The sequence below is a fragment of the Columba livia genome, chromosome 2 (genome assembly GCF_036013475.1).
Source record: "Columba livia isolate bColLiv1 breed racing homer chromosome 2, bColLiv1.pat.W.v2, whole genome shotgun sequence".
Classification (NCBI taxonomy): domain Eukaryota; kingdom Metazoa; phylum Chordata; class Aves; order Columbiformes; family Columbidae; genus Columba; species Columba livia.
Genome location: NC_088603.1, coordinates 45,399,867 through 45,426,473, shown reverse-complemented (window position 1 = coordinate 45,426,473; position 26,607 = coordinate 45,399,867). Strand labels below are relative to the sequence as shown.

Sequence of the window (26,607 nt, the reverse complement as noted above, 5' to 3'; positions counted from 1 at the left end):
AGCAAAACAAATCAATACAGTTAGTTATGCTAAATGCATTCAAACAAGAATACTTGAAGGGGGAGAAGAAATAGATGCTGCATCAAAGCAAATGATGGAGAGGAGAGGTATGCGTTCTACAGGCTTAGCAAAGAATGGGAAAATGGCAGCAACTTCAACCTGTGCCTTGGGAGTGAGGAAGGGATGGAGGATCAGGTGGAGGGAACTATGAGAGGGAGGATGGGGCTGAGGAGGGAACTGAAGAAAAGCCAAAGATGTAGGCTCAGGGGAAAAAAAAAAAGAAGTAGTGGATCTAAGATGGGTTCCCAGGGTTGATGCAGAGGATCTGATGAAACCAGTTAATGTGCCACAGACACTGGGCAGGCCCGGAGGAGAATCTTCTTTCTAGTCCATTTGATTCAGGACCAGGGTACTGGACTTTGAAAGCAGCTGGGTGATTTAATAGCCTGTATCACTTATAATGCTATTGTGGCTTCAGCATAGCAATAAATTACACAAGAAAAGCAGCTCATGCAACAGCCCAGCTCTTGGAAATGGTATAGAAAGAAAAAAAATCTCTTATGTCTGCTTTTATAGAGGTGGATGATATAGAACGTAGGGTTTGCACTCTTTGCATGCAAGCATTGAATTTTAGTCACTGGTGGAGGTTAGTTGTAGGACTGGTTGAAGTGGGTGTTGATGTAATATTTTTTATTTCAAAATGTTTATGTTTGATGGTAGCAAAAAGAATATGATTTTTTGTGGGGTTATCAACCCAGCTCACTTGTCATTTTAAATGGACACCTGAGGCAGATTCTGCCCCAGCAGAGCAGACCAATATAGTTAGCTAGTGCATTAAGGCAAATACACTTGGATGGGAGATGAAAAAGAAGCCACAGGAATGGAAATGATACAGGAAAAAAGAGTTACATGCAACAGAGAATCAGGAGGGATGGCAGGCTTTGTCTTCATATACTAGAAATAGCTGAACTGATCCACCAAGACCATCATTAAACCAGCTTTAATAATGTGTTGTCATTAAAAAGAGGAAATTACCACCACTCCCAAAATGAGTAGTCTATGGAAGGATGCTTATAGATGGCTCACAAGGCTGCAGCTGGTTGCTTGTTCTCCTTTCGTTATTCAGAGGCCAAAGATAATGTAATTCATCAAGATCGTTATGAGAAAACTAATCAAAGAGGTGCATTTAATTATTTACGGTATGTGAATCAGCATCCTTTTTTGCCAGGACTGGGTGATCCCTGTGATCCCTTTCAATCTGATATTCTATGATTCTATCCTAGAACAATAAGTAAACAGTGGCAAAGTGGCTGAAATCTCTCACTGTGATTCCAGTGCTCGTGTCTCTGGCAAGCCCATTCCTGCAAGCTGTAGGGTGATCCTTGTCTGTAGCTGATCGCATGGGTCAGATGGGTGATGGGAGCAGGTTTATGTATGTTTCTTACGTATCTTTTACATATGTTTCCTAGGTATGTTTAATGTATATTTCCTATGTATGTGCTAGCTCCACTGAGCAGTCTATGTTTGGCAGGAACTCCAGAAACACTGCAAAACAAGTGATGCCAGTACTCTGAAACTTGAATGGAAAGGTAGCTCTGAGACTGGAGGACTATCCATTTCTGAGGGCTGAGAAAAGCCCTCCTGAGACAGCACTTTTTTCCTTTTAGAAAAGGCAGGGATATACCGTTGCTTCACCCACAGTGTCGCCTCTAAAGACAAAACCCTCTTTCTGTCTCTGATTTGGGAGGGAACTGAGGAATATGATTTAGGGACAGACAGCAACACCCTGCTGCACCAGCTGCAGGCAAAGCCTGATCAGTGTTTCCGGAGAGAGCAGAGCAGCTGCTGCTGGAGGGAGGAAAAGAGGGAGACGCGGCCGCGTTGCGGGAATTTTTGCAGGCGGGTGGTTGGTCCCAGCACGACCTGCCCCCAATCACCACTGGAGCGGCTCCAACAGCAGCCGTGTCTGCACGGGGCTGACAGCAGGGACTGCACCCCGGGACCCCCTTCCCGAGCACCCCTCGCTGGGCACAGTCTCATTCCCCACCCCAAGGCTCCCCTCCGCATCTCCGGGAGCGGTAACGCTTCAGCTGCATCGACTCGCTGCACGTCTCCCTCCTCCGCTTGAACCAAGGGTGCGCCCTCTCCCTCTTCTCCTCAGCCCGGGGCAGAGCGGAGCAGCCGCGGCTCATGCAGGTAGGTCGGGCAGGGTGCGGGAGAAAAGCCGCTGAGGGGCCGGGGGCTCCCCAAAGAGGGGGATGTGCGTCTCTCTGCCCCCCCGCGGCTTTCATTTTGAGGGGAAAACTGTGCTTTCTTGTAAATCACAGTCGTTACTTGAGGCTTTCTCAGCCGGGACAACGATGAGGTGAGGGAAAGCTCTGAGGTTCAGCCGCTAATTTTGGGCTAATGTTCTTGTTTTCACTTAATTTCTCCTCCGAAGGAAGGCCCGCCAAACCTTCTCGCTGGTTTTCTGTGCGGGTTGTAAAATGTGTGAGTGGTGGGTTTTGGTGTTTTGAGCTTCCCCCTGCTCCCCAGCACTTCAAAAACATTCACCTGCAGACCACTTCTAATGCTAACGTGTTTGTACCTCTCCAGTTATAGTGTGAAAGAAGATATTTACGGTGCTTGCCTACCCGCCCTGTGAACAAGCAGGTCAGTACCTAAAATAAGTGGGTTTGGTGTTCCAGGTGATTTGGGAAAAGGAATTTCAACATATAGTATGCACTGTCATTCATACACGTGTATTTGACCTAGTTAAACTCAAAATGTTGGTGGCATAAAGAAGTTTAGTCCATTTTCCTCTGCAGACAGGAATTCCCTTTGCTTGAAGTAAGGTGTAGAAAGTGGTCCTTCCAATATGCTCATGTGGCCCAGTGTACTGAATTTGGTGTGGAAAAAATATGTATTTATGCTGTTTCTTGCTTCAGGTTGATGAAATGCAACTGCTTTTTGATAATTAATAAAATCTTTTATTTAGCATTTTGCCAAAATGTGTGCGATGTTACAAAGAGGTACTTACATTACAACTCTGTTTAAACTGTGGAGTGAATGAACTCCTCTCTGCTATCTCTAGAGATTTCAGGGAATCCTATTGCCTGGCATGTGTGCAAGGCTTAGATGAGTATAACTGATTTATGTGGAATCTTGCAGCATATTGCACAGATCAGATAGTGAAGATGTCAACTGCATGATGACTTCAAGCAGGCGTGGAGTGTAAGGTGACCTTCTGACACAGAGGCTGTTGCTTAAATCAGGATTTACAGATCATTCTGTGATAAAAAATGTCCTGATTGCCAATGGGACAACATAGTATGAGGAACGTCTTAAGAGATGCTGCCTTACCTAATATGCTACCCATTAAAAAAGATTTTTGAAAAGAAAAATTGTCTCTGATGAAGACAAATCCCAGTAGCCCAGAAGCACAGGAGAAATCCAGCAAACCAAGAGTTCAATTTCTCCTTTACAAATGGATGCTGCAGAAAATATTTGGGCAGTCATCATGGGTGTTCTCTTAAGTGTTAATAATATAATAGTGGTTATTGCTTTGCTATTTAATAATAGTTTAGTATTTCAAAGAGTCATTTTCCCTGAGTGTTCTTTTCTTTGGTAGTTACTTATTTTTCCAGCACTGAACATCAGTGCTTTGGTCCAGGAGTGACTGGTATATATTAGGTTGTGAGCAGATAGTTCTCTTTCAGCTCCTTTACAATTATAGGTAACTCAATGTACAGCTGAAAGCTGAAGAAAAATATTTTTTTCTCCCTCTAAAGATAAATATTTTACTCAGATGGTTATTCATAAATCTATCGTTGAAATCTGCTGTCTCTCTCCAAAAATGAATTGATCTGTATAAGTGCTTGTAATTAGTATGCCCTGACATCATCTGCAGGTTACAGTGAGAATTCATCCTGGGTGTTAACATATTTTCTAATAGTAAAAATAAGATTTCATTTTGTCATTTATGCATTGTATACATGATGTTTGAATGCCTCAGGATAGTAAAGCAATAGACAGCAGTAAATAAATTATCAATGTAGCTGGTAATTTTCTCTTAAAACTGGCCGATGATTAAGATAATAAAGCTATTACCAAGCCAAGAAAATAAAGGATTGGAAGAGCAGATTGGCAGTAAACAAGGAGCCCATATGGATTTAGAAAAGGGGGTGAATAAGTGTGAAAAGTGATATTCTGGAAGTGAGATGTGTCAGGCTGAAACAAAGAGTTTCCAACAGCCAGTCTGAGTTAGATTTCACAACATAAATCAGAAGACAAAGACAGAAAGCAGCAGCAGTGGGCAAAGCTCAGAGTGAAGCTAGTCCCAGAAAAAACCCACATAATTTGTGTCTCTTTTGAATGTGATTGTTGGTTCATGGGTACACAGGCTGAAGAACCTGTAGGGTTTAAAAAGTGGAAATTGTGTGAAGAAGCATTTCTTCTGCCTTGTCCTTCAGCCCACTGGCTCTGGTTGGAGCTGAGGAGAAGACCATGTATTGCAGATATAATGGGGCTGAGCCAGTCTGCTGTGGCCATGGACTATAGACCATCTTTCAGCTCCTGTTCTCAGCATGGATTGGCACTGGTGATTACCGAAACAGCAGGGCAGTCCTGATCAGCCACCCTCAGTGTGGAAGAATTAGGAGATGGGAGTCAGGGCAGATCATGCAAGGCTGACTTGGTATTTCTATGCCAAAATAACTGGTTTTTGAAAATAAGAAAGGCAGGGAAGTTCTTTTTGTGCTCTGCTGACACTTCTAAGCTTGCCATCTCCCACCAGCCACTTCTTTCCTCCTCAACCCCTGTGGAGCACAAGAATTTTGGATAGGAGGATTGTAAGTACTCTGAGGTATTTACGGGCCTTTTGGAGTGAAGAGCTGTCTGGCCAGGGACATGCAAAGATAGAGGATGAACAGAATTTACAGGAAACCTAAACAGCATTTGGATTCTAGAAAACCTTTCTAGAGGATATGAACATATAAACAGCCTTATTGTCAGTATGCATGTTTCATGTCTCCTTTGGGTTTGTCTAACATAACTATATGTTAGATTTAGTAACTTCTAATCACAAGATCTGTGAGTTAAACTGTGGATTTTATATTTTATGTAGAGTGCAGAGGGATAATAATAGGCTCTGCATTAGCATGCACACACATGCACACAAACATACTTCCTGAACACATCAGCACTTAGAAGGTGTTTGCTTTAATGTTCTTAAAACCTCCTTTGTTTCTTGCTGAAGCAGCCTGTATCTATTGTAGACACTGACCTTGCAACTCTGGCAGAAGCACCCAACTGTACTGAGCAGCCACCGTCACTGTGTCTACGTGGCTGTGTTTGTGTCTGTGTTCTAGGCACACATGGAATGGTTGAACGTGAACTAGCCTCAGCCTGCCCATTGCTCTCATTTCCCGAGTCAATGGGAGACAGCACCCGTGCATCTACATGTAGGCACCCCGTGGGAAATGAGCAGACTAGCACCTGAGGGTGAAATGGGGCATTTATTAGCATGACAATGTAGACACACCCCTTCTAGACAATAAAAAGTTAATGGTAGCAAAACACCAGGTAGTGCTTGAGAACACAGAATTTTCATGTAGTGTAATCTAGTCGATGAAATGAGTTCTTATGAGGAGTTTGAACGGATTCAGGGCTTCAGGCTTTAAGGCAGAGTCACTGAATCCTTTCACATTCCTTAAGTGTTTCCCTTTTTGTTGTTTCAGGATGCTCACCAGAGCCCCAAGTGTCATTGCCCAAGTGTTCCTTCTTCTAAGCATAGTTCTTGTCATTGCTATTGCAGTGATTCAGATAAACCAGCAACAGATCCTCTCCCCAGGGCTTAAGGTAAGTCTTGAAATATGTATGAAAGGAGAACAATATTTTGAATGGATGTTTAATAATGTTCCTTTCTAAACTGATTTTTATGGGGTGATTCAAAGGAGTGTACAGTCATAAATTAATCACATCTTTGTCAAGGGAAAACTGAAGCTGAGATAAAAAGAGAATTAGTCAAGATCACAAAGTCAGTGGCAAAGCAGGAAAAGCATTCCTTGATTACCCGTCTGTGATGTCTATCACACAATGTCTGAAAGGCCAAATGAGGAGAAAATGCCACTGTTTTGTTCTGTTTTGGGTTTTTTTTTTTTTTTTTTTACTTTTGCCAGAGATTGGAAGTAATTTTAAAATAATTTTGAGATGAGAAATACCTGGAGTTTGAAATCTACTACAGCTAGGAAGTTTATGCTGAAATCTTTGCAAACTGCTCCTGTGTATCAAAAGCATTTGGGTTCTAAGTGTGCACTTTATGATTCACCACATGTTGGGACTTGCTGAACATTAACAGAAGCAAAGTAGCTCCATGAGGAGGTGCAGAACAACTGGAAAAGACAAACTGAAATATTCTGGAATTTAGACTTTGCTTCATGCTTCTGGAGTATGTGTGCAGATCCTTCAATGACAGATGTACACAGCTGAGGACAAAGCTGTAGAAATTAGCCTTTTAGAGTAGCTGTGCAGTCTGGCATTTTGAGTTCTCTGTTCTTTCCTTTTTCCACGATAGCTACAAGCATAAAGCTTGTCAGATCTTTCTTTGAAGTTCTTTCTACCTTTCCCTCTGCCTGTGTATTTAACTGGATAGTTCACACACTGATAGCAATAGGTAATGTCTCATTACACTTCACAGGATTATGAACACCTTTGGCTTTGTCTGAATCATTTGTTGGTGTATGAGTCAGAAAATGGGATAAAACTGTGTTGTGATACCAGTTTTGTGTGTTTGTGTGGTGTGGCAGGGTGTGCGTGCTGGGATCCTGCATGGAGGCATAGTGCCTCAGGTTTACACCCTGTTGTGCCCAAAATCTTTGCTGGCAGCAGCCTTACATCCTGACAGTTTTAATGCAAGGCAAGACTGGACTGACCTTTAGGCTGAAGCCACTGTCTGAAAGACAGCCTACACATCACTTGTACTTTTCATTAATTCAGTTTCACATTCAGAATGACAACATTGTCTACTTTGCTTTTTGAGCAAACATCAGACCCACCTTGACCATCTGGAGCTGGTTTAGATGGGGAGATCTGCTTCCCGAATCAGAGGAGCTTCATGGCTGGTTCTGCAGGAAGACTGGTGGTTCCTGTGCTACAATAAGTGTTTTGGCTTTGGATTTCTTTTTGGACTGTAAGCCTGCCAACGCAGAAAATCCCAGTTAATATGGAGGAACATGTGTTTGATTCCTGAGATGCTGAGTAGTCCTCAGTAAATTATTGACATTAGGAAAAAGGAGCAGAGGGAGCACCTTGGTATGCCAGTGTGAAACTCTCCAGTACTTAACTGATATGATATAGCCTGGAAATGGCAGTGTCCTGAAGTTAGCAGTTGATTAAAATTAAATATGGCAATAATATGATTAAAGCAGACTTAATCTTTGTAAATGGTCTTCTTCTTCTTCTTCTGGTTCTTCTCTGTGAAACCAAAACAGCTGCTGAATGATAACTAGAGTTTGTGTTATCTGTGGCATAATAGCATATTGACAGCATCCAGGTTCATTCTTTTGTGGCACAAGAGATAAATTACCTGCTACACCATTGATGTTTTGAAGTGTTGTTGCAAAATTAAGTATTTTTATTGGTTGGTGGTTGGTTTATCTGAAGATTCAGCCAGTAATTTGTGAAGGAAGGACCTGCCCATGTGCACGAGGCAGAGGCACTGAAAGAGCTCCTGACTCATTGGAATGCACCATGAAGTCAGAGGAGCGACGAAGAAAGAAAGTGCAAACATCCTTAGTGGCATAGTTTGTGAAGAAGTACAGAATTGGAAACAATGCTAGCTCTGAATGTAATAAGCATTTGTACCAGTCAAAAAAACTTGTCCACCGACGTTTTGTGAACCCTAAAGAGAAAAAAACCCTCTTTCTGTCATTGTGTGTCAGAGTTCAACCCCAGCTAGCAATCAAAATTGCTTGCTCAATCCCCCATGACCAAGTAGGGGAGTGAATTGAAAGGGAAGGGAGAAATTAATGGATTGAGATAAAACCAGTTTAATAAAATAACAAAATAATACTAATATACTACTACTATATGTATAAAATAAAAACTAAAATCAGTGATACTCAATGCAATTCTTCACGAACTGCATTCGTGCTGAGCAGCCAGTCCTGGGAAGAGAGCACCCTGGTCCCGAACAGCCGATCCTGGGGAACAAGAGCGAAAAGGGCAGAAAGGCCCAGAGGCCAACTGCAAACCAGCAGAACAGCAAAAGGCAAAACTAAAGGAACTCCCAGTTCAGCTCCGTTCGGTTGAGTTCCATTTGGAACGGGTCTCCCCAAGCCAGAAAACCCAACTCCCATTAAATGCAAAGCGTGATGCTAATGTTGTGGAATATTCTCATTGATCAGCCTGGATGTCACTCAAGGTCTGTCCCACTCCTGAGTGTCTTTGCTAAAGTACTGAGTTGAATGGAACCTGATGGCGTAGTGGTTTGATGGTATATGTGGAGCCTTTCACTTTCTAGTTGATCACAGTAAATATAATCTGGATAAATATAACTCTAAATGAAATTTTAATTATCTAACAGTCCTCTAGGAAACAGACTAGACTGGTATTGCTGGTAGTTCTTTGGAGGCCAGGAGTTTGTAGGAGTACAGTGGAAGCAGTGAACTAATGAGGTGTGGAGCTGGATGGTTTTGCCATCTGCAGCAGTGATCTTTCGGTCAGAGTTGAGGCCCCCCAGGGAGTCAGGGGATTAAATTCATCAGCCTGCTGCAGGGGCTCTTACTGCTTTGCAGCCAGATGGAGGCTCTCATTTTTCAGTATTGTCAGGCTCCTGTGCATCTGTCTGTTTTAAAAGAAAAAAGTTAACAGAGAAATGAACCCTACACTGTGCGATTCCTACCAGTTAGATGACTTTGGAAGTGGGGAGCAGCAAAACGTACTTCCATGGATCACAAAGAGGATAAGCAATATTACAGTTTTCTTCCCTTCATGTAGTTTACCTTCTCAGTTGCTACAGTTTTCTGCTGCCATAAAAGGTGGGAAAGGGGGAAAGACTGGTCTGGTGAGCAGTGGAATGGGATGGAGAAACCTGTGCTTTAATCCCACAGAGAGTCCACGTGACCTAGGGCAAGTCACTTAAATGTTTCTCATTTATTTAATAAATAAACATTGGGTAATAGTGATTCTCTTTCCCTCTTTTTTGTCTCACGTGCCCACACAGCCTGTTTACAGCGGCAAACTCTCAGGTGGACTGGCTAAGCCACTCAAAGGGAGAGGTTTAAGGGGCAATTAGAAAAGAACCAGACTTGTTACATCATTCTCACTGTGGACTATTATGTACTTTGCCTGTTTGCTTGTGGCTTTATGGATCCCTTGTGCATCCTTGAATCTAAAGCTTGTGCTTAGCTATCAAGCCCTTCAGTGTCTAGAAAGTGTAGTGGGGATAATGGGAAACGAACTTGCTGCAAAATCAAGTCCTAACACAGTGTTGTCTACATGTCAGCATGGGTTTCGAACCTGATGCTGAAAGGAGATGAGCATTCTCCATCCTCACTGAATTCATTATTGAAGATACATAGTATGTTATTCGTTTTGCAACCAGATTCATTCTGTGTTTGGCTGTTGGATTCATGCCTAAGTGCCTAACACTATAATTAATCTCTCTTGTAAATATACTGTGCATATATTTTCTGAAGTGTTTGATGGTGCAAAGAAGTACAGCTGCATATGGGCCTTAAAGCTGTCACTGTTCGTTTCTTGAGCTAATGTATTATTTTTTTCTCCTCAGTATGGAATAGTCCTTGATGCTGGATCCTCTCGGACTACAGTCTATGTTTATGAATGGCCAGCAGAAAAAGAAAATGACACAGGAGTAGTGAGCCAGACTTTCAAGTGCAATGTGAAAGGTGAGATCAAATGGAAGTTCCTTATTTCTTTCTAGCCTCCAAGAAGAGGTTGTCTGGAAGCCTATACTGTTTATTTTCTGCTGTGTTCCCTTTTAAGTGCTGGGGAGCAAGAACTGTAAAGACTATGTCTGTATCTGTCATTGTGAGTCCTTCTGCTACTGATACAGCAGGGTGCTCTAATCTGCGATGGAGAGAGAGGAAATTGTAGCTAAACTTGGTTTACTCCATTTTAGTTCGTGATTGGTGCAGACAGAGTTTGATCTAAAAACTATCAGTCCCTGTAAATGGTTAGTCCTTTTGCCCTGAAATTATTTATTTTAAAAGGGAACTATAAAATATATTTTTAAATAGCTTAGAATAAAAAGTCTTTGAGAAGAATGGGGATCTAGCCCTTGTCAGATGTTCGCCATTAATTTTGATGGAGGCAAAAATGGGTGTCAGCTGTGCTATAGGAGTTTGACAAATTAGTTTTATTTTCCAGAAATCTTAGTGATGCTTTAAAAAATTCTCTGCTGTTTCAATCAGGTTTCCTAGAGAAAAAAGGCTTATACGGTTCATCTGTAATTGTTCTCCAGTTACTTGGAAAGGGTCAACCAAGGGCAAATGATGAAAGGCATGTAGAAGGTGACCAGGAAGAGCTTCTCCATATTACAGAACTAGGAAGCGTCTAATAAAATTATCAAGTAAAATAGATAAATTGCAGAACTGTTTCTGACAGGATGGCATAGTTATATCAAATATGCAGGTCTGACCTTTGGCTCAGGAAAACCTGTAGCTGTGTACTGCTAGAACGTGTCCCATGACAACCACTCCTGGATACCTGCCTTGTCTTTTGTCTGAGGTTTTGCACGGATTTCCTCTCAGAGGGAGGCTGCTAGACTGGACTGGCTTTTGCTCACACTCCAATATGGTTAAGTATGTTCTCTAATAGCTTGCCGTGGATTCCTTCATAAGAGCTTTTGAATCTCTTAGTCAACTTTAGTGACATTTGACTAAGCTTTCAAAGATACCAAAATTCTACACATTTTATGAAGACAGGTGGCCAGGCTGGAGAGAGAAATCCACGTTATTAAACAGTAGCTAGTCCATAAGGGATTTCTGCAGGAAGCCAAACTTTCTAAATTCTGCTTTTCTGAGTTAAATGAGCTTTAGATTACCCTCTGAGATACTTACTTCAGCAGTACTGCTTTGTTTAGTGTACTGGTTTGGCTTTGCAAGTTAGGTAAGAGGAAAGGGTGGGGCAACTCAGGAAGTCTCAGTGCAGCTTTTGTTGATCTCTGATAATAACTGGCATTCAAGGAGAATTTTTTCCCTTCTCTCTCAGTCATGATCATGCAAAATTCTGCCTCTCTCTTTGTGTCTGGAAATAGATGCTGGAGATGTAGCTGTAGAAGTCCATGAGTTACTAGGAGATGACTAGAAGGCAATGGTTTCTTAACAGCACCAACATCTCTATCTTCAGTGTTAAATATATGTGTGGACATTCTTAGCAATTTTAGGACAAGAAAAGGAACGCAAGCGTAACATGCACAGAATTAATGGACTGTGGTGTGTCTGATGGTGTGTCCTTACAGGCTGCAGGACTGGCGGCCAGCCTGCCAAGGTAGGGGGGTATACTCTGCTGGCTCCTGTCTTGACTTGTTAGGAATGTTGCCTTTAGAAATTCTGGTGTGAGAAAAATGCACAGAGAAACCACATTATTCTTCTCCTCTAAAAATGACAGAGGAGTTCTCTGTGAATTTGTTTTAATGAGTTTAGGTTTTGTTTTGCTTCCAAGAAGAACAAAAAATTGCAAAACAGAGGAGTCCAAATTGCTGTGAACTGTTCGGGTCCAGAGAGGCCTTAACTATCGTCAACCAAAGTACTCCTCATCCTCCAGGGTACAAAATCACCAGGGTTCACTGCTCCAGTCTTGGGTGACTCTGCACTGGAGGTGAGAGAGGGCTCATGGGAGAGGTCCCCAACTAAGCTGTGGGGGGCAGTGGTGAATGTTTCTGTCAGTGTTTATTTGTGAGGTGTAACCATAGCCTGAAGCACTTAGGTTGGGGGATTGTTCTGGGCATACTGAGATGCAGACTTTCACATACCTATGGAAACTAAAAGTCAAACAATCAACTACTCTAAGTTCCGTGGTGGTTGTATGATTTCATTTTGGCCTTTATTAAGTACTTCTGTCCCTGTGTGCAGGAGCCAGCCCCAAGTCAAAACCCTTCATATACAGTACAATTAATCTGTCCTGGTCAGGCTCTAACCATTCACAAAGGAGGCAGTTGTCCAAAACAAAATGGTCACTGCCTTGTGACCTTGTGTGTCTGAACACTGGGAGATGGAGGTTGTTGCCACCAAGGAAGTGTGAGGCAACAGCAGCTGCTAAGGATGTAAACCAACAGATGCTGCTTTGTTTTCCTCTGGTGACAGCTTTCCTTCCAACTTCAGGGCAGCCTGTGCTAGGCTGAAGTCTTTTAGAAAGTCTTATTCCAAACCAGGGCTGTGAACATCTAATGATGACGTGGTAGTGGTTATATTTAAGTTCATACTGTGGAAGGAGCGGTGGAGTCTGCAGTCTTACATGTTGTTTCTTCTGTTTTTATCAATGCAATGTGGCTGAACAAACAGTTCCTCATTTTAACTCTGTAAGAGCCACCTTTTGCCTAGTTTGGGATCAGGTTGTGAGAGAGATGGCTGTTACAGAAGAACTAGATGGAGTTCTGGCAGAGTTGTTCTCTCTGGGGCAGTGGCTTAGTGGGAAAGCCTGGATTTCTCCCTGTGCAACTTCCTCAGCTAGGGAATTTTGGTAAGGAATGTTTTTATTCACACCCAAGTTGAGCCTGAACATGTTGAGGTCCTGCTGGTCCTTGGAGTGTTGAGCAAGGGAGGAAAGACTTTGATGTTAATTGTTCAAACAGTTATGCCTTATGCAGCATGGCGTAGCTCTCATTCCTGTTATTTGAAGGCTTTGAAAATTTGGAAAGCTGTGAAATACTTAGTAGTTCATGCACCAGCCTAGACATGGACCTCTGTGACTTCAAGAGCCATTTGTGTGCATCTTGAAATTTCACCAGCAATTCATTGCAGAAGCTTCTTTATTTTATTTTCAGTTGAGAGCAGTGAGCTGTGGACGTGCCATGGTGTCCACAACAGTTGTGGCAAACCAGATTAGGAAATCATAGTCTTAGGTTGTGGAAAGGGGAATTTTCTATACTTTAGCAGATCATAGAATTTTTACATCCATTAGACATTTTATTTTCTACAGCAGCTGCCATGAGTAAACCTCTTTTTTTTTTTTTTCTCATGGATATGGCACTGCTGTCATTGTGTAGTTATACGGTTATACTGTCTATCTAGGTAGGGTACTGTAGGTTTATGTGTATACACACAGAAATACAGGTGAGTAGTTTGCATCTTCTCTGTCTTGCACAGCTGAGACGTTGTTTATTGCCTAAGCACTCATAGTTTTCAACCATCCTATCCTTGTCTGCAGTTACATGAGGGAGGGGGGAAGTCTCTTTGTCTTAATACCTCTTTGCTAATTGGGCTAATTTGTAGTTGGCAAAGCAGAATGAAATCAATCTACTTGTTCTCTTGTAGGCCCCGGTATATCCAGCTATGACAGTAACCCCGGAGCTCTTGCCAAACCCTTTGATGACTGTCTGAATAAAGTCAAGGAGAGAATACCGGTTAATTTGCATAAAAACACTTCTGTTTATCTGGGGGCTACAGCTGGCATGAGACTACTGAGGTATGGTGGAAACTTGAACTCCTCTGTATGCCTACTAGCATAGCAGTCTGTGGAAACAGAATGTGAAAAATGTACTGGACACATTTGGAAACTGTTCATCTCAAAAGGAAATGGAGCCCAGCCAATTTAATTTAATTAACTTTTTTTGATAGGGAAAGTGGGGCTGTATAAAAATCCTCTGTTATGCCATATTGAAAAGAAATGCTTGTTTTACTCCGGAGAAGGCAAGAGTTTAATTTTCTCCTCCATATATGTCTTAAAATTCAGTGTTAAACAGATAACGTTTGTGCATATCTGTGGGCAGCAAAGGCAGATTAAAGCTAGACACTGCAGTTTTCTGAGTGTGAATGTGGTGTAATGTGGCTTTTGGGGTCTGTCTGTGGCTTTGGCCCTGGCACAAAGTGGATTTTTGTTTGGTGGCTAAATAAAGTGGGAGGAAAGGCTCCAGGACTGTTTCAGCAAGCAGCTGTCATATAAGCACTCAGTTCACTAAGAAGAAAAGTATATATAAGAAACAAAGCACCTATGAACTTGTATGATAAAGATCGAAGTTTGTACATAGTGGGGGAGTTGCTTGCTGAAACAATGCTGGATACTTGGCTGTTCTCTAACATAAACTCCCACTTTAGGAAAATAAAATCTATTTTTTGTTAGGTGATTGTAGGAATGTTTCAATTTTCTTGAATTGCTAGTCAGTGAACAATAAACATGAAATTGCTATTCCAGATGCTCAGTGTCTCATGTTTTGTGAATTGCTTAGGTTGCAAAATGAAACGGCAGCCAATGAAGTCTTTGCAAGCATTCAAAACTACTTCAGAGAACAACCTTTTGAATTTAGGGGTGCACAAATCATAACTGGGCCAGAGGAAGGGGTGTATGGATGGATAACAGCCAACTATTTAATGGGCAATTTCTTAGAGGTGTGTGGAAAAAAACTGCATGCTTTTCTTTTCACTTTTTCTTTCTTACAAATGAGAAGTTTGAGGGGACATGTCTGTTAAAATGTTGTAGCTGTAACTTCCATTTTGCACTGAAATATAGAACAGGGTCTTTTTGTGGCAGTAATAGAACAAAGCAAATGCAAATCAAAGAGTAACATCTTAGAGGAATGTGGTATGGCAAAGGTAAAATTGTTGACCCATAAAACAGGGCTCTTCCCTACATGACATTGGATGCCTTACCTAGAAACAGAAGTTGCATTACTCTTAAGTGGTTTGGTATGTTAAGTGTGACAGGTGTTGATTATCTCGACAGTGGTGCCAATTAAAAATGTTTTCTTCTGCTTTTCTGTGACTTGCTCAGGTGGTTGCTGTCCCTGCAACTCTACTGGTGAAGGATCTGCTCAGCTTAGGGGTCTCCAAATCGTTTGGCAGTGTTGGCTCACTTGTCTTAAGCAGACAAGAGTGTCTGAAGCAGTGAAAGTGGTTAAGTTGATGCAACAAAATATGCCTCAGCTGAGCCAGAAATCACTCACATACAGTTCATTCCAATACTGCTGAAAAGCTGCAGGCTATGAGCAGTGGGCTGTGGTACAACTGTCATGTCTTGTGCAGACAAAGTGATACCAAAATAAAGAAACTTATGCTGTCCTTGAACTCAGAATATTCTGCGTTGGACAGGAGCCTCATAGCAAAGAGGGAATCAAATGTGTTGGAAGATATCTTTTTATATGTAGATACCCAGTACAATCTAATTGCCAGTAAAAGCTGTAGCAAGATGATCATCAACTGCTCATTTGCATTCATGGCAGCTCTGTGCTGCCCTTGACGTTAATTGCTCTTCTTCCAGATAGTCTCACTAGGTTGGAAGAAATTTCAGCCAGCCCCCTGAGTATTGTTAGCTGTCCTGGTTGAATGGTTCCTGTTAAGTCATGGCAATTAATAAGCAGAAATTAGGTGTTGGTGATGTGAGTGATAGTTCATGGTGAATGTGTTGTTGGCTGTCACAAAGTTAAGAAAAAACAGTATTTGGATTACATGTTCTGGAAGAGTTTTTCTCACTGTGTGCATTTCATGCCACAAAAATGATGTCATGAACTTCAGTGTGGTGTCAGTCTTCTACTACACGAATTTTAGTAATCTAAATATCAAATTCCATATGGCAGATTAGTAAGGACTACTGAAGGGACCGCAAGATGCTGTAAAGTGAGTTTAGTACGGAGACTTGTGTGAAGACCTGTGTGTGGAATAGCACTAGTAGGAGAGAGAATTTTTCACCTTTCTTGTGGCAATGGGCTAAGAGTCCAATTCTGCTGGAGCTGTTAAAGGGAATCTTTCTCATAGAATTTTCTTGTGCATATATTTGCCAGCCCATAAAGTTTCTTTTCCCTTCTTGTGTATACATTCATATCATCACACTTAGTAAATAATACTACAGTAAATATTGAGATACATAATCATAAAAAAAACAATATTCTGCAGTGACTGCATAGATCAAACACAGAATTTGGAGGATGTTTGGGGTAATATGGAAGAATGGCAGCTGAATGGATCAGATTGGAGTGTCAGTGAAGGAAATGGGGTCCTTGTTCTTTTGACTTTGATGGATCTTTCATTTGACTTTTCTGTCTTTTTCACTTTATTTTAACTTGCTTTTTCTGTGTCTTCTCTTAATATTCTATTCCTTTAATAATTCTTCTTGCCTTGAAACAAGCAAATCTTCATATTGTTTCCACCCAGATTTGTTCAAGATCTCACATGTACCTGGACTTCAATTCCCTGCATTCTAGTACAGATATTGAACTGGCTATAGTCCTGTGCTTTGATCATGGTGCTGCCCTCTGAGTTGAAAGCTACACTGCATTCCTTTCACCATCTTTCAAGATAATTTCACTTTGTGAAAGTTCATCCCTCTTATGTAAAAAACATTTGCATGTTTTCCTCAGAGCTGAGATTTTTTTGGAAAGAGTGCAGGACAAAGAGGGGGGATAAATGTCAAAATGCTAAGTAATGAGTAGAAAAGCTTGAAGGGAGAACAAGCAGATGATATTTCTAATTAGCCTTGTTTTATTTTTGCATGTAGAGAAACCTTTGGAGGACATGGGTCCATCCTTACAGAAAAGAGACTATGGGTGCACTGGATCTTGGAGGAGCTTCCACTCAAATTTCATTTATTCCAGAGAACCCTCAGGAGAACTTCAATAGCACATTGCAAGTGAAGTTGTACGGTTACAACTACCATGTCTATACTCACAGCTTCCAGTGCTACGGGAGAGATGAAGCTGAGAAAAGGCTTTTAGCTTTGCTACTCCAGGTCTGTTTAAGACCCTTTGCTATGTTGCTTTTACAAATTTTCAGTAATTGTCTGAGCAGGTTCTTAGGCTTGTCTTTGCTTCCCTTTGGTAGAGATTGGAGACCCCAGTAAGAGGTGTTTTGTGCTTAGTTGTGGACAAGCATGCTTAGATTTCATACAAAGATCTTCATACTTGTTAAAAATTGGTGAGAGTTTTGTACCATTTGACAAAAAGGCCCAACTACTTCTACGTTTTGCTGACCTTGCCCATGATTTTTGTGAGAAAGGAGTTACACTACAATGATCAGCAATGTTGTATCGATCAGCCATGACAGAGAACAAAAATACATGCATATGTGGTTTAAAAAGATTCCCATAGTTAATGTCAAATTCAGTCTTTCTTGCTTTAGAGTAGCCTTTATTGTGTGGGGTTGTTTTCCCTTTTTTCTCCCCAGAAGTCAAACAACAGTTCCAATGTGGATAATCCATGTTACCCTCAGAATTATAATACTTCGTTAACAATGAAGTACTTCTCCAGCAGCCTTTGTACACAGTCTCTGAGACCAGCAAATTATTACCCAAACCAGCTTGTGAACTTCCGTGGAACAGGAGACCCAGGTCTGTGCCAGGAGATGGTTTCTTTGTTGTTTAACTTCACTGCTTGCACAGACAGAGAAGAGTGTCCATTTAATAGAATCCACCAGCCAAAAGTTAAAGGGAATTTTGTGGTAAGTTTGCAAACACAACATTTGTTTTGAGCTCGCTTGCTTTTGATTTCTGTAGTTCTAAAAGTAACAGGCCTGTCATCTACTCCTTTTCTATAGGCTTTCTCAGGATTCTACTATACAATTAATGCTTTGAACTTATCCGGGCACTTTTCCCTAGCTGACTTCAATTCAAGTATGTGGTTTTTCTGTTCACAGAGCTGGACACAGGTAAGTGGGTTGTTTGTGATTGTGGTGTGGGTTTTTTGGGGGTGTTTGTGTCTGTGTGTGGTGTTTGCTTTTTTTCCCCCCCTCTTTTTTCCTCCTTCATTTGCATTTGTAAAAGGGAGATACAAAAAGAATATGGATTGGACAAGTATTCAGAACTTTTTGGAAGGTCTGTATCAACCTCAGCGTTTGTTTTCTCACTGTGCTTCAAAGCATGTAGTGTTTCTAGCATGCTTAAAACTTGGGCTAGTTTTGGAAATTTAATTTCCTGTGATTCTAACATGAGTTTCCAGCCTATATTGAAATGTGGCCAAGCAATGTGTGTATTTTCTTCTTTTTATCTTTGAGCTTTGTACCACTGGGATGTCACAAAGATAGTAAGGGATGTTGCGACTGAGTGTATGTGGGTGTAAATTTATGCATTCCAGGGCATTAGAGATTACCCTGATGGAAGTTTTTAGAAGGCTGATAGAACAGGTCAGTTTAAATTTCAAAACAAAACTGATAGACTGACATTCATTAACAACACACTTCAGTCACACATTATTAGCGTTATCACTATATATAGTAAAGCAGTTAGTACTTATCAGTTGTATCCTACATTATCTGTGAGTGCATAGTAGCACAGAGCTGATGCACTGTAGTCGAAGTTGATAAGGTAGGATTAGCACTGCTGTCTGAAGAATCTTTAATTGTGGGAGGCAAATGGACTTTTTTTTTCATTACTGTCCTCACAGAGTTCATCTGAAGGAAAGGTATAGTCTCATATTTTTTGCTATTACTTATGCTACGAAAGGCAAGTAAAGAAAATTGTCCCTAAATGGCAATCTGTGATCTTTTTAGAACGGCTTTCACCCAGTAGTTCTTAATTTTCCAGCTTGATTGATCTGTCTGTATGTGTATTCTGTGATACTCAGGTTCTAATCTTCTTCTAAGCCTTCTTGGAAGGTCACAATTGACATCCAAAGAGCAGTCTTGTGATATAACATGTTCTATGCAACTTGCAGGTATCTTTATTTAATAAAGGTTTAACTCTGTGTTTTTCCAGTCCTGCAATATTCTTTATGCCCTGTTCTGATCTCAGCTCTGTTAGTGTGAACCTGGAATAAATTGACGGACCTATTTTAAGTTTGCAGGAGGGCACCTCAGATCATCAAACTGGCTCCCTGTTTGCATTCATTTTGTTGCTAATATTTCCCATTGTAACGTACCATTGTCACTTGATAGCTGACTGCCACAAGCAAAATTGACTCTGTCTTTGATCCCATTTAAGACGTTTGAGGCTGTGGTTTACTACCACAGTTTCAACTATGCTGTAAAGATGACACGGCAAATTGAACAACCATAACATCCTTAATCTCTTATGTGCAGTTTCCTGTGTATTTTCATTTTTTTAACCACATAAGCTGTATCACTGTCAGAGTATTTCTTTTTCTAAATCTCTATATCTAGTTGTCCACAACTTTACTTGGTGTTTCTGAAAAAATGCTAATAAATTCTAATTAGCATCCAAATTATTCTTTAGTTATAAAAACCAAAAGCATCTGGTTTTCATGATTTATGTTTTAAAAAAATCTTTTGCTTTCAGCTCCAGTTTATGCTGCCTAAATTTGAAGAAATATATGCTAGATCCTACTGTTTTTCAGCCAATTTCATTTACTACTTGCTTGTACATGGTTACAACTTTGATGCCCAAACTTGGCCACAGATACGTTTTCAAAAGGAGGTGAGTAATAATCATTTCCTCTTGCTGTTATTTTAATCCAAAGAAGTTTAGAAGGGGACAGAAGATGCAGCAGCCTACAAAAATAAAATGGTTGTTAACAGCCTTTGTAAATGATTGTCAAATGTTTGGTGTAAGACAAAACCACTTTTCAAGCCTCAGTAGCCATTTCAGCCTGGTTCCAGGGGTTGCAGCATTACTTGGAGATGTTGTCTAGATTATTTTAAAGAGCTTTAAGAACAGATCAAATAATTGTGTTTTAAACCTTGCCCTAGTTTGTTGAAGTATTGGCTTCCTCTAGGCAGTGATCTGCCTGAAACACCTCACCCGTCAGGGCCAGTTTGAGCTGACACTGCTGAGCTGGACAGCAGAACTCCTGCTTTTCTGTCTGCTGGCAGAGCCTTGAAGGAGCTGGCAGAGCTGGTTTGTTGTCACTTAGTGGTGATGAAGCAACTAGGGCAGTTTTCATCCACAGCTGGCACATCCATCTGTGCTGTAAACTGGTTCTCCGGAGTAAGAATACATATTGGTGGAGTATTGGCTTTCAGTTGCCAGAGAGAGAAGGCTTACAACAGTTTGTGTCATAGCTGCACGTCTCTCTTCCCTGACCTCAACTTGTCTCCTAAACAGCTGAGCACTTGAAACAAACTTTCATTCTAAAGCTACTGCTAAGCAATATTTGCTTCCAAATCAGAAGACATGGCCACTATCTAAGCTTGGCTGTTACATCGTGAAGTGTGGTCCCCACAGTGCCCTGTGACTCCATCCTTTCCTCTCTGCCACTGTACAGAGCCTTATTCTAATTGTCCCAGACTGTCTCTTAATCTCCCTACAGTTTGGAAATGCTTCAATCACTTGCATGCAAAAACAACAGAAGACTATGTTCCAGGTCTTCACGCAGTATTCGTCAATGCAGGGTATGCTAGCAAGCTGTGAATGAGAAATCATGAGCAATGTCTTCTGAACAGTCAAACTCTGTTACTGGCTCACTAGGGAATCAAATAGGATATTCTTGCCTTATTTTGTCCTCTGGTGAACAACCATTAGCAGCTGTGGAGAAGTGTGCAGAGTTTAGCCCTTCTACTGGGAAATCAGCATAGAGTTTACTTTGGGGTCTCAATCTGGACCTGGTGAGGGTGGATTTGTCTTGGTGTTTACATATATCTTGTGTTGTCCCCAGCACCCAGGAGCAGCCAAAGGCAGCATTTTTCTGTATTTAGCGAAGACTATAAAAATACTGAGCAAAATGAAACCCCAAAAGGCTTATTTGAAATTAACAATTTTGTTACCCAGTTCTTGCATTATGGTAATTATGAAACTTCAAAAAGAAAGACCACATTCTCTTAATTCTGCCCCTCAAAAAAATGAAAAGGAGCTAATATAATTGATCAAGTAAGCTACTCCAGAGAGAACAGAACAGTTGCTTCCAAAAGTGGAGGGTAGTTTCTTTGGCCTATGCTAGAAGTGCATTTCCTTTTAAGTAATGAATACAACCAGTGAAAAGCACCTTAAACTAGTGCTAAGATCTGGTTAAAATCTAGAGCTAGATGATTTGTTAAAAGTTCTAAGCCTCACGATAAGAGTTTATTCCCTCTTTCTTAGGATATACACAACTATAAACAAGACAAAATATTGTAGGTCCTTACGGTCTCCTACAACCAGTGGCTGACTGCTTACAACTGTTCATTAAAGACATTAAATCATTTATTAAAGTTCATCCCTCAACTTCATCCAGAAACAATCAAAGAGATTTGGTTTTCCAAACTTGCTTTCTCAATTTAAGCAAACTACTTACGGACAGCCATTCAGGCAAACTCATCTCTGTAGTAGCAGAGTGGGATGACCTGTAATAAAGACGGAAAGCCAAAGAAGTTTGGGAGAGCTGGTTGGTTGTAGAATGCAATTTCAGCTTTGTCTGCTCTGTAGTATACCCTAGAAATACCTGGAGTGATTTGGAAGTGGTGCAGGCCCTACGAAAAATAAGCCTATGCTAAAGTGTAAATCAAATAGATATCTTGTAGCTGGCTCTGTAGGCTAGCCCTTGTTTAACAAGTTCCATTGATTTCTCTTGAAATGCCCCGCTCCCTTATTTTTTGACTCTGTTTAACAATAGATCTTTTACAGTTGTAGTTTGATTTGTAGAAGGCAGTGATGTGTATTTATATGTCTTATATAAATAGGCAAACCATTATGGGAGCCTGGGGATGTGAGAGGAGGACAAGAGACACTGTCTTCTTCCTTTGATCCTGTGCTTATCAAGTGGCAGGATGTTGATTAAATGAAAAAGGCAGTGGAAAATTGATAAACTGCTCAAGTTAGAAGCTGGAAAAGACAGCAAAGCAGGAGGACTGTGGAGCAAATACAAATGTACCCCCTTTCCTTTTGTTTCAGCTGTTGCTAAGTAATTTTCCACTTATGCTTATTTTTAAAATGGAAGAGTCTACTGCTGGTTCATTTGCAGGCACAAAACCAACCATGGAACAAATAAAATAAAGTTTCTGCTTTGGTGACTTTACCCTCACCTCCTCTTTGTCTGTGTTGATGGGACTCTCTGTGGGCTTTTTTGTATGCTTGAACTAAACAGCATCCTAGAATTTGGCTAAGATAACAGGCTAGTTCTAGGAATTAGCACAATAGTGCTGATTTTTATTTTTTTTTTTTTTAATTTTTTAAGTGTTTCTTGCACAGAAAATCCCATAACTGACTGTGTGCCACACATCCTTGTATCCATCCATCCAATACCTGTGTCTCACTTCTTTGCCCAGTGGCCAATTTTATTAGCATCCTCTGGAACTAAAAAAAAAAAAAGGTAATCTAAAATGGTTCTGTATCTTCTTTGTGTACAGTCCACCTAAGTTTTCTTGTTGCTAATTTAAAGAGCAGTTGTCAGCACCAGCAGTTGAGCTTTTAGAACCTCTTTTCTTTGACTGAAAAACCCATGTGAATAGGACTGTTCTGTCTTTATTTCAGGTTGGTAACAGCAGTATAGCATGGTCACTTGGTTACATGTTAAGCCTCACGAACATGATTCCAGCAGAGGGCAAGCTGATCCGGTTACCTCTGAAACCTTCTTTGTTTGCTGGGCTCCTCGTCTTCCTCACAGCTACAGCACTGATCTGTCTTCTCTTCCTTGTTTACCTGTGTATTGTATCACGTAGTCGGAAGAACATCAGTCGTGTTGAACATGTATTTATTCCAGAATGAATGAACTTGCTGAAGACAAAACATTTTATAGTGCTATTAAGTCAGACTTTATTTCTGAAAAAATGGTGAAATAAAGACAAGCAAAAAGACTTGAGGACCAGAAGTGTTAACAGAGAAGAAGAGACACAAAGGAATCTGTGATATGGTGAACTGGAGTGCTTTTGAAGTATTTTGGCAATTGTTTCTGTAAAACAGTTTTGTCCAGTGTGCAGCAGAGAAAACGTGCACATATGTCACTTTGATTGATAAGGGATTAATAGCCTTTTCCTGCCAGGTATGTATTCATTTTTTGTTTGTTAACTCTGTGCTAACTGGTAAGCTCAAGTGGGGGTGGATTTGATCGTGATGGCGGTTGTTTAAGATAAAATTAAACAAGAAGTCAGTAGGAATTGTGGGAGGTGGGAATATGGCAGTTGTTCTTGTGCGTAGTGCTGACCCTAAAAGCCCCAAATAATCTAATTTCTGAAAGTGGAGCAAGCACTGGGGTAATGACAAGAACTGAAAGGAACAGCTGGGATAGAATTGTTTTTATTGCTGTTCCAAACAGATTGATCCGCCCCACATAAATGCATAATAAACTGCCAACACCTCTCCAGACTTTCAAACCAGTCTTAAAACTGAGCTATATCTTTTGGTACTGTGGAGACCTCAGAGTGCCTTTGCTGTGGTAGGTGAGATTTACTTTGAAAGTGGGACAAAAATCTTTCACACTTCAGTAACTGAACCTAAATTTAAATGTCTCAAAGTTACCTCCAGGAGCCACTAGGCTTTTCAGTGTCCTTTTCTCTTAACTTTCACAGAAATACTTTTTGTAGGTACTCATACTAAAACACTGACCTGTATTCCTCACGTTGTTGATCTCAGTCACAGTCAGTACTGAGTTGTCATATACATATTACTTCAACTGTCTGTATAGTCTCACATCTGGGATCTTCTGAAGCATTAACATGTTCAGCCCTTCATTCAAGGCCAAGAGGAACAGGAGCCAGTCTGCAGGTCAGCAGAACGCCCTTTCTGTAGTGGGTTTGGGAGCACATTGCTGGAGCTGCAGTCATGGCTGTAGTGCCTTGATCAAACTTTCTGCTGTCCTGGCCTCAGTGTTCCCTCACCAGTGCTGGGATGTGCCTAGCAGATGCTTCTGTCAAACGGATTAGCTCCAGAGCTTTCCTGGAAGTCCTGGTGCCTTCATGCTCCAAAGAGCTGACTTCCTTGAAAGCCCAGACATTCTTCACCAAACCTGTCCTTCCCGTAAATCATAGGACTCCAATTTTACCCACTCCTCGAGTTCTTCATGGTCAGTGCCCCTTCTACCTGCCTGTCTTTTGTATAGCTTTTGTCTTTTTCAGATGGCTTCTAAAATAGCCTTTGAAAAACCCTCCTGCCACATCATCTGCCATCTCTTCCTTTCTTACAGTTTCTGTTAATTCCTCTTAGTATTGCTGTAAGGTGATCTGTGAAGCTGCAAGGGGAATACATCTGAAGGGCTTCAGAGCTAGCAGAAAGAAGGGATTGTTGTACTCAGGATCTGCAAGAGGAGAAAAGAGCATCTCTGCTTCACTTTCCTCCTCACTTTCTACCATGTCCTTTCACCCAGATTCAGTACCTACATGGAGCTCTGTATTTCCCCTAATGCCCAACTAATAGCTGCTAGCAATGATAGAATCATAGAATGCTAGGGATTGGAAGGGACCTCGGAAGATCATCTAGTCCAATCCCCCTGCTGGAGCAGGAACACCTAGGTGAGGCTACACAGGAACGTGTCCAGGCGGGTTTTGAATGTCTCCAGAGTAGGAGACTCCACAACCTCCCTGGGCAGCCTGTTCCAGTGCTCTGTTACCCTCGCTGAGAAGAAGTTTCTTCTCAAGTTTAAGTGGAATCTCTTGTGTTCCAGCTTAAACCCATTACCCATTGTCCTACCATTGTTTGTCACCGAGAAGAGCCTGGCTCCATCCTCGTGACATCCCTTTGTCACGAGGCTCCATCCCTCGTGACATCCTCCCTTTGTATATTTGTAAACATTAATGAGGTCCCCCTCAGTCTCCTCTTCTCCAAACTAAAGAGACCCAGCTCCCTCAGCCTTTCCTCATAAGGGAGGTGCTCCACTCCCTTCATCATCTTGATTGCCCTACACTGGACTCTCTCCAGCAGTTCCCTGTCCTTCTTGAACTGAGGAGCCCAGAACTGGGCAGAATATTCCAGGTGTGGTCTCACCAGGGCGGAGTAGAGGGGAAGGAGAACCTCTCTCGATCTACTAACCACACCCCTTCTAATACACCCCAGGATGCCATTGGCCCTCTTGGCCACAAGGGCACAGTGCTGGCTCATGGTCATCCTGCTGTCCACCAGGACCCCCAATCACTTTAATACATTCCTGCTTCTCCATCTTATCAGGATTGCTTCCCTCTGTGTGTAGTTTCCCTTGCTTGCATCTTTCGTCTCTGGAGTGATGGTTACCTGTTTCATGCACAGAGCTTTTCAGAGTGAGGAAGTGAAAACTAAAAGGCAGATTCCCATATTCTGCCTCTGCGAACAAGCCAAAGCCTGTGAGGCTGCCCGACTCCTGGTTTCCACACAGGTGTGTTGCATGCAAGAGAACTACTTGTTGATGCATACGCTCAAAAGTTAAGTGGATTCTGAATTCTGATAGGCACATAATGTGTTTTCTATCCCAACTTCATCTATTCCCTGTATTGATTAGGTTGTGAGACAGGACAACAGTGGCCAGTATTTTTACCCATTAATATTTTCAATATTTGTATTTTGTTTCTGTTATCACCTTTTTACTTTCAGGTTTGCTTGTGGGGTTGGGGTTTTGTTTTCTTTTGTTTTTCACAGGCTGACAGGTGTTTTGAAAGGAACTAAATATCTTTTTAAATGGAGATTAAAAAGTAGTTATTTTTTTCCAAGAGGATCAGCAGTGAGGGCTTTGTCCCTTCTTTATTGGTATAATACTATGTCCTGTCAGTCTTACGAGAGTAGCAGGACTTAAAATAAGGCCAAGAATGTATTACAAGATGATGATGCACTCTGTGGCACCCAAGTTACAACCGAGAAATCATAAAACTTACTTCAGAACGCATGGACATTACAGAGATTGGCGTGCGATAAAAGCTCTTACTATGTGATGGATCTGGAACTGCAGTTAAAAAGAAGACAGTTGGATGAGAGTATTAAAACATTGCCACATTTCTGTGGAAAATGGTATTCCGGAACATTTGCTTTCCGTGTTTGCCAACGGCAAAGCCATTCAGACGTGGTTTTGCACAAATGGAACACGCTTGGAAGTTAGTCTCCTTAGACTTGGCAGCTAAAGAACAAGTAAATGTGTTCAAAAATCATTCAGACTTCCAGATGTCCTTGGATCGAGCCAGTATCTGATCAAAGAATGATTTACCTCTGTAAATCACCTCCTGTTTTGCTGTTTAAGTAGTCCCCTCTATTCCCTATGTATATAATCTCACTCCTATTATCACCAGGATACCCATCTGGCAGTTTCAGCTGGGAAAGCAGGAACTCCTGAGCTCCCAGCCAGGCACCTCCACCTCCCTCCCTTACAGCTTCTCTCAGGCTGGCAGCGTGGCTGCCTTTCCGTGGTACAGGAATTAACACAGCTGGGACATGCAGCCAGCTGGGCTGCGCTTGCTGCAGCAGTTGCCTGTGCAGGGGAGGTGGTGGGGACGGCAGAGGCTGCTGTGACCGCAGCTCTGTCCTGCCCCAGGTGCCAGCCAGAAACAGGTTAGAGGTGCAGGTTGTCCAGTCAGCTGGAACTGGTCTCTGGGAGAGTCAGTGTAGTAGAGCGGCACTGGGGAACGTACCAACTATGGGTGATTTATCTGTTTGTGCTCTGTACTGCCTGCTTATGAGGATTAAAATAAAATTGTGAAAAGCTAA

General features: G+C 41.5%; 1 protein-coding gene across 1 annotated transcript; it reads left to right on the top strand.

Annotated features, from left to right (window-relative positions):
* Positions 1-1,703: 1,703 nt before the first annotated feature.
* ENTPD3 (ectonucleoside triphosphate diphosphohydrolase 3) lies at positions 1,704-26,607 on the top strand. The gene is made up of 11 exons (XM_005510011.4): positions 1,704-2,196; positions 2,596-2,652; positions 5,718-5,838; positions 9,770-9,887; positions 13,476-13,626; positions 14,387-14,546; positions 16,648-16,878; positions 17,313-17,585; positions 17,682-17,792; positions 19,378-19,515; positions 22,483-26,607. Exons 3-11 carry the CDS (start codon positions 5,719-5,721, stop codon positions 22,714-22,716), a joined length of 1,536 nt encoding a protein of 511 aa, XP_005510068.2. The 5' UTR covers positions 1,704-2,196; positions 2,596-2,652; position 5,718; the 3' UTR covers positions 22,717-26,607.

Coding starts and splice junctions, on each gene's coding strand:
- ENTPD3 (XM_005510011.4), top strand. CDS start 5,719: ATGCTCACCAGAGCCCCAAGTGTCATTGCCCAAGTGTTCCTTCTTCTA. Junction 16,879..17,312: donor TTTTAGCTTTGCTACTCCAG/GTCTGTTTAAGA, acceptor TTTTCTCCCCAG/AAGTCAAACAACAGTTCCAA. Junction 17,793..19,377: donor GTTCACAGAGCTGGACACAG/GTAAGTGGGTTG, acceptor TTTTGCTTTCAG/CTCCAGTTTATGCTGCCTAA.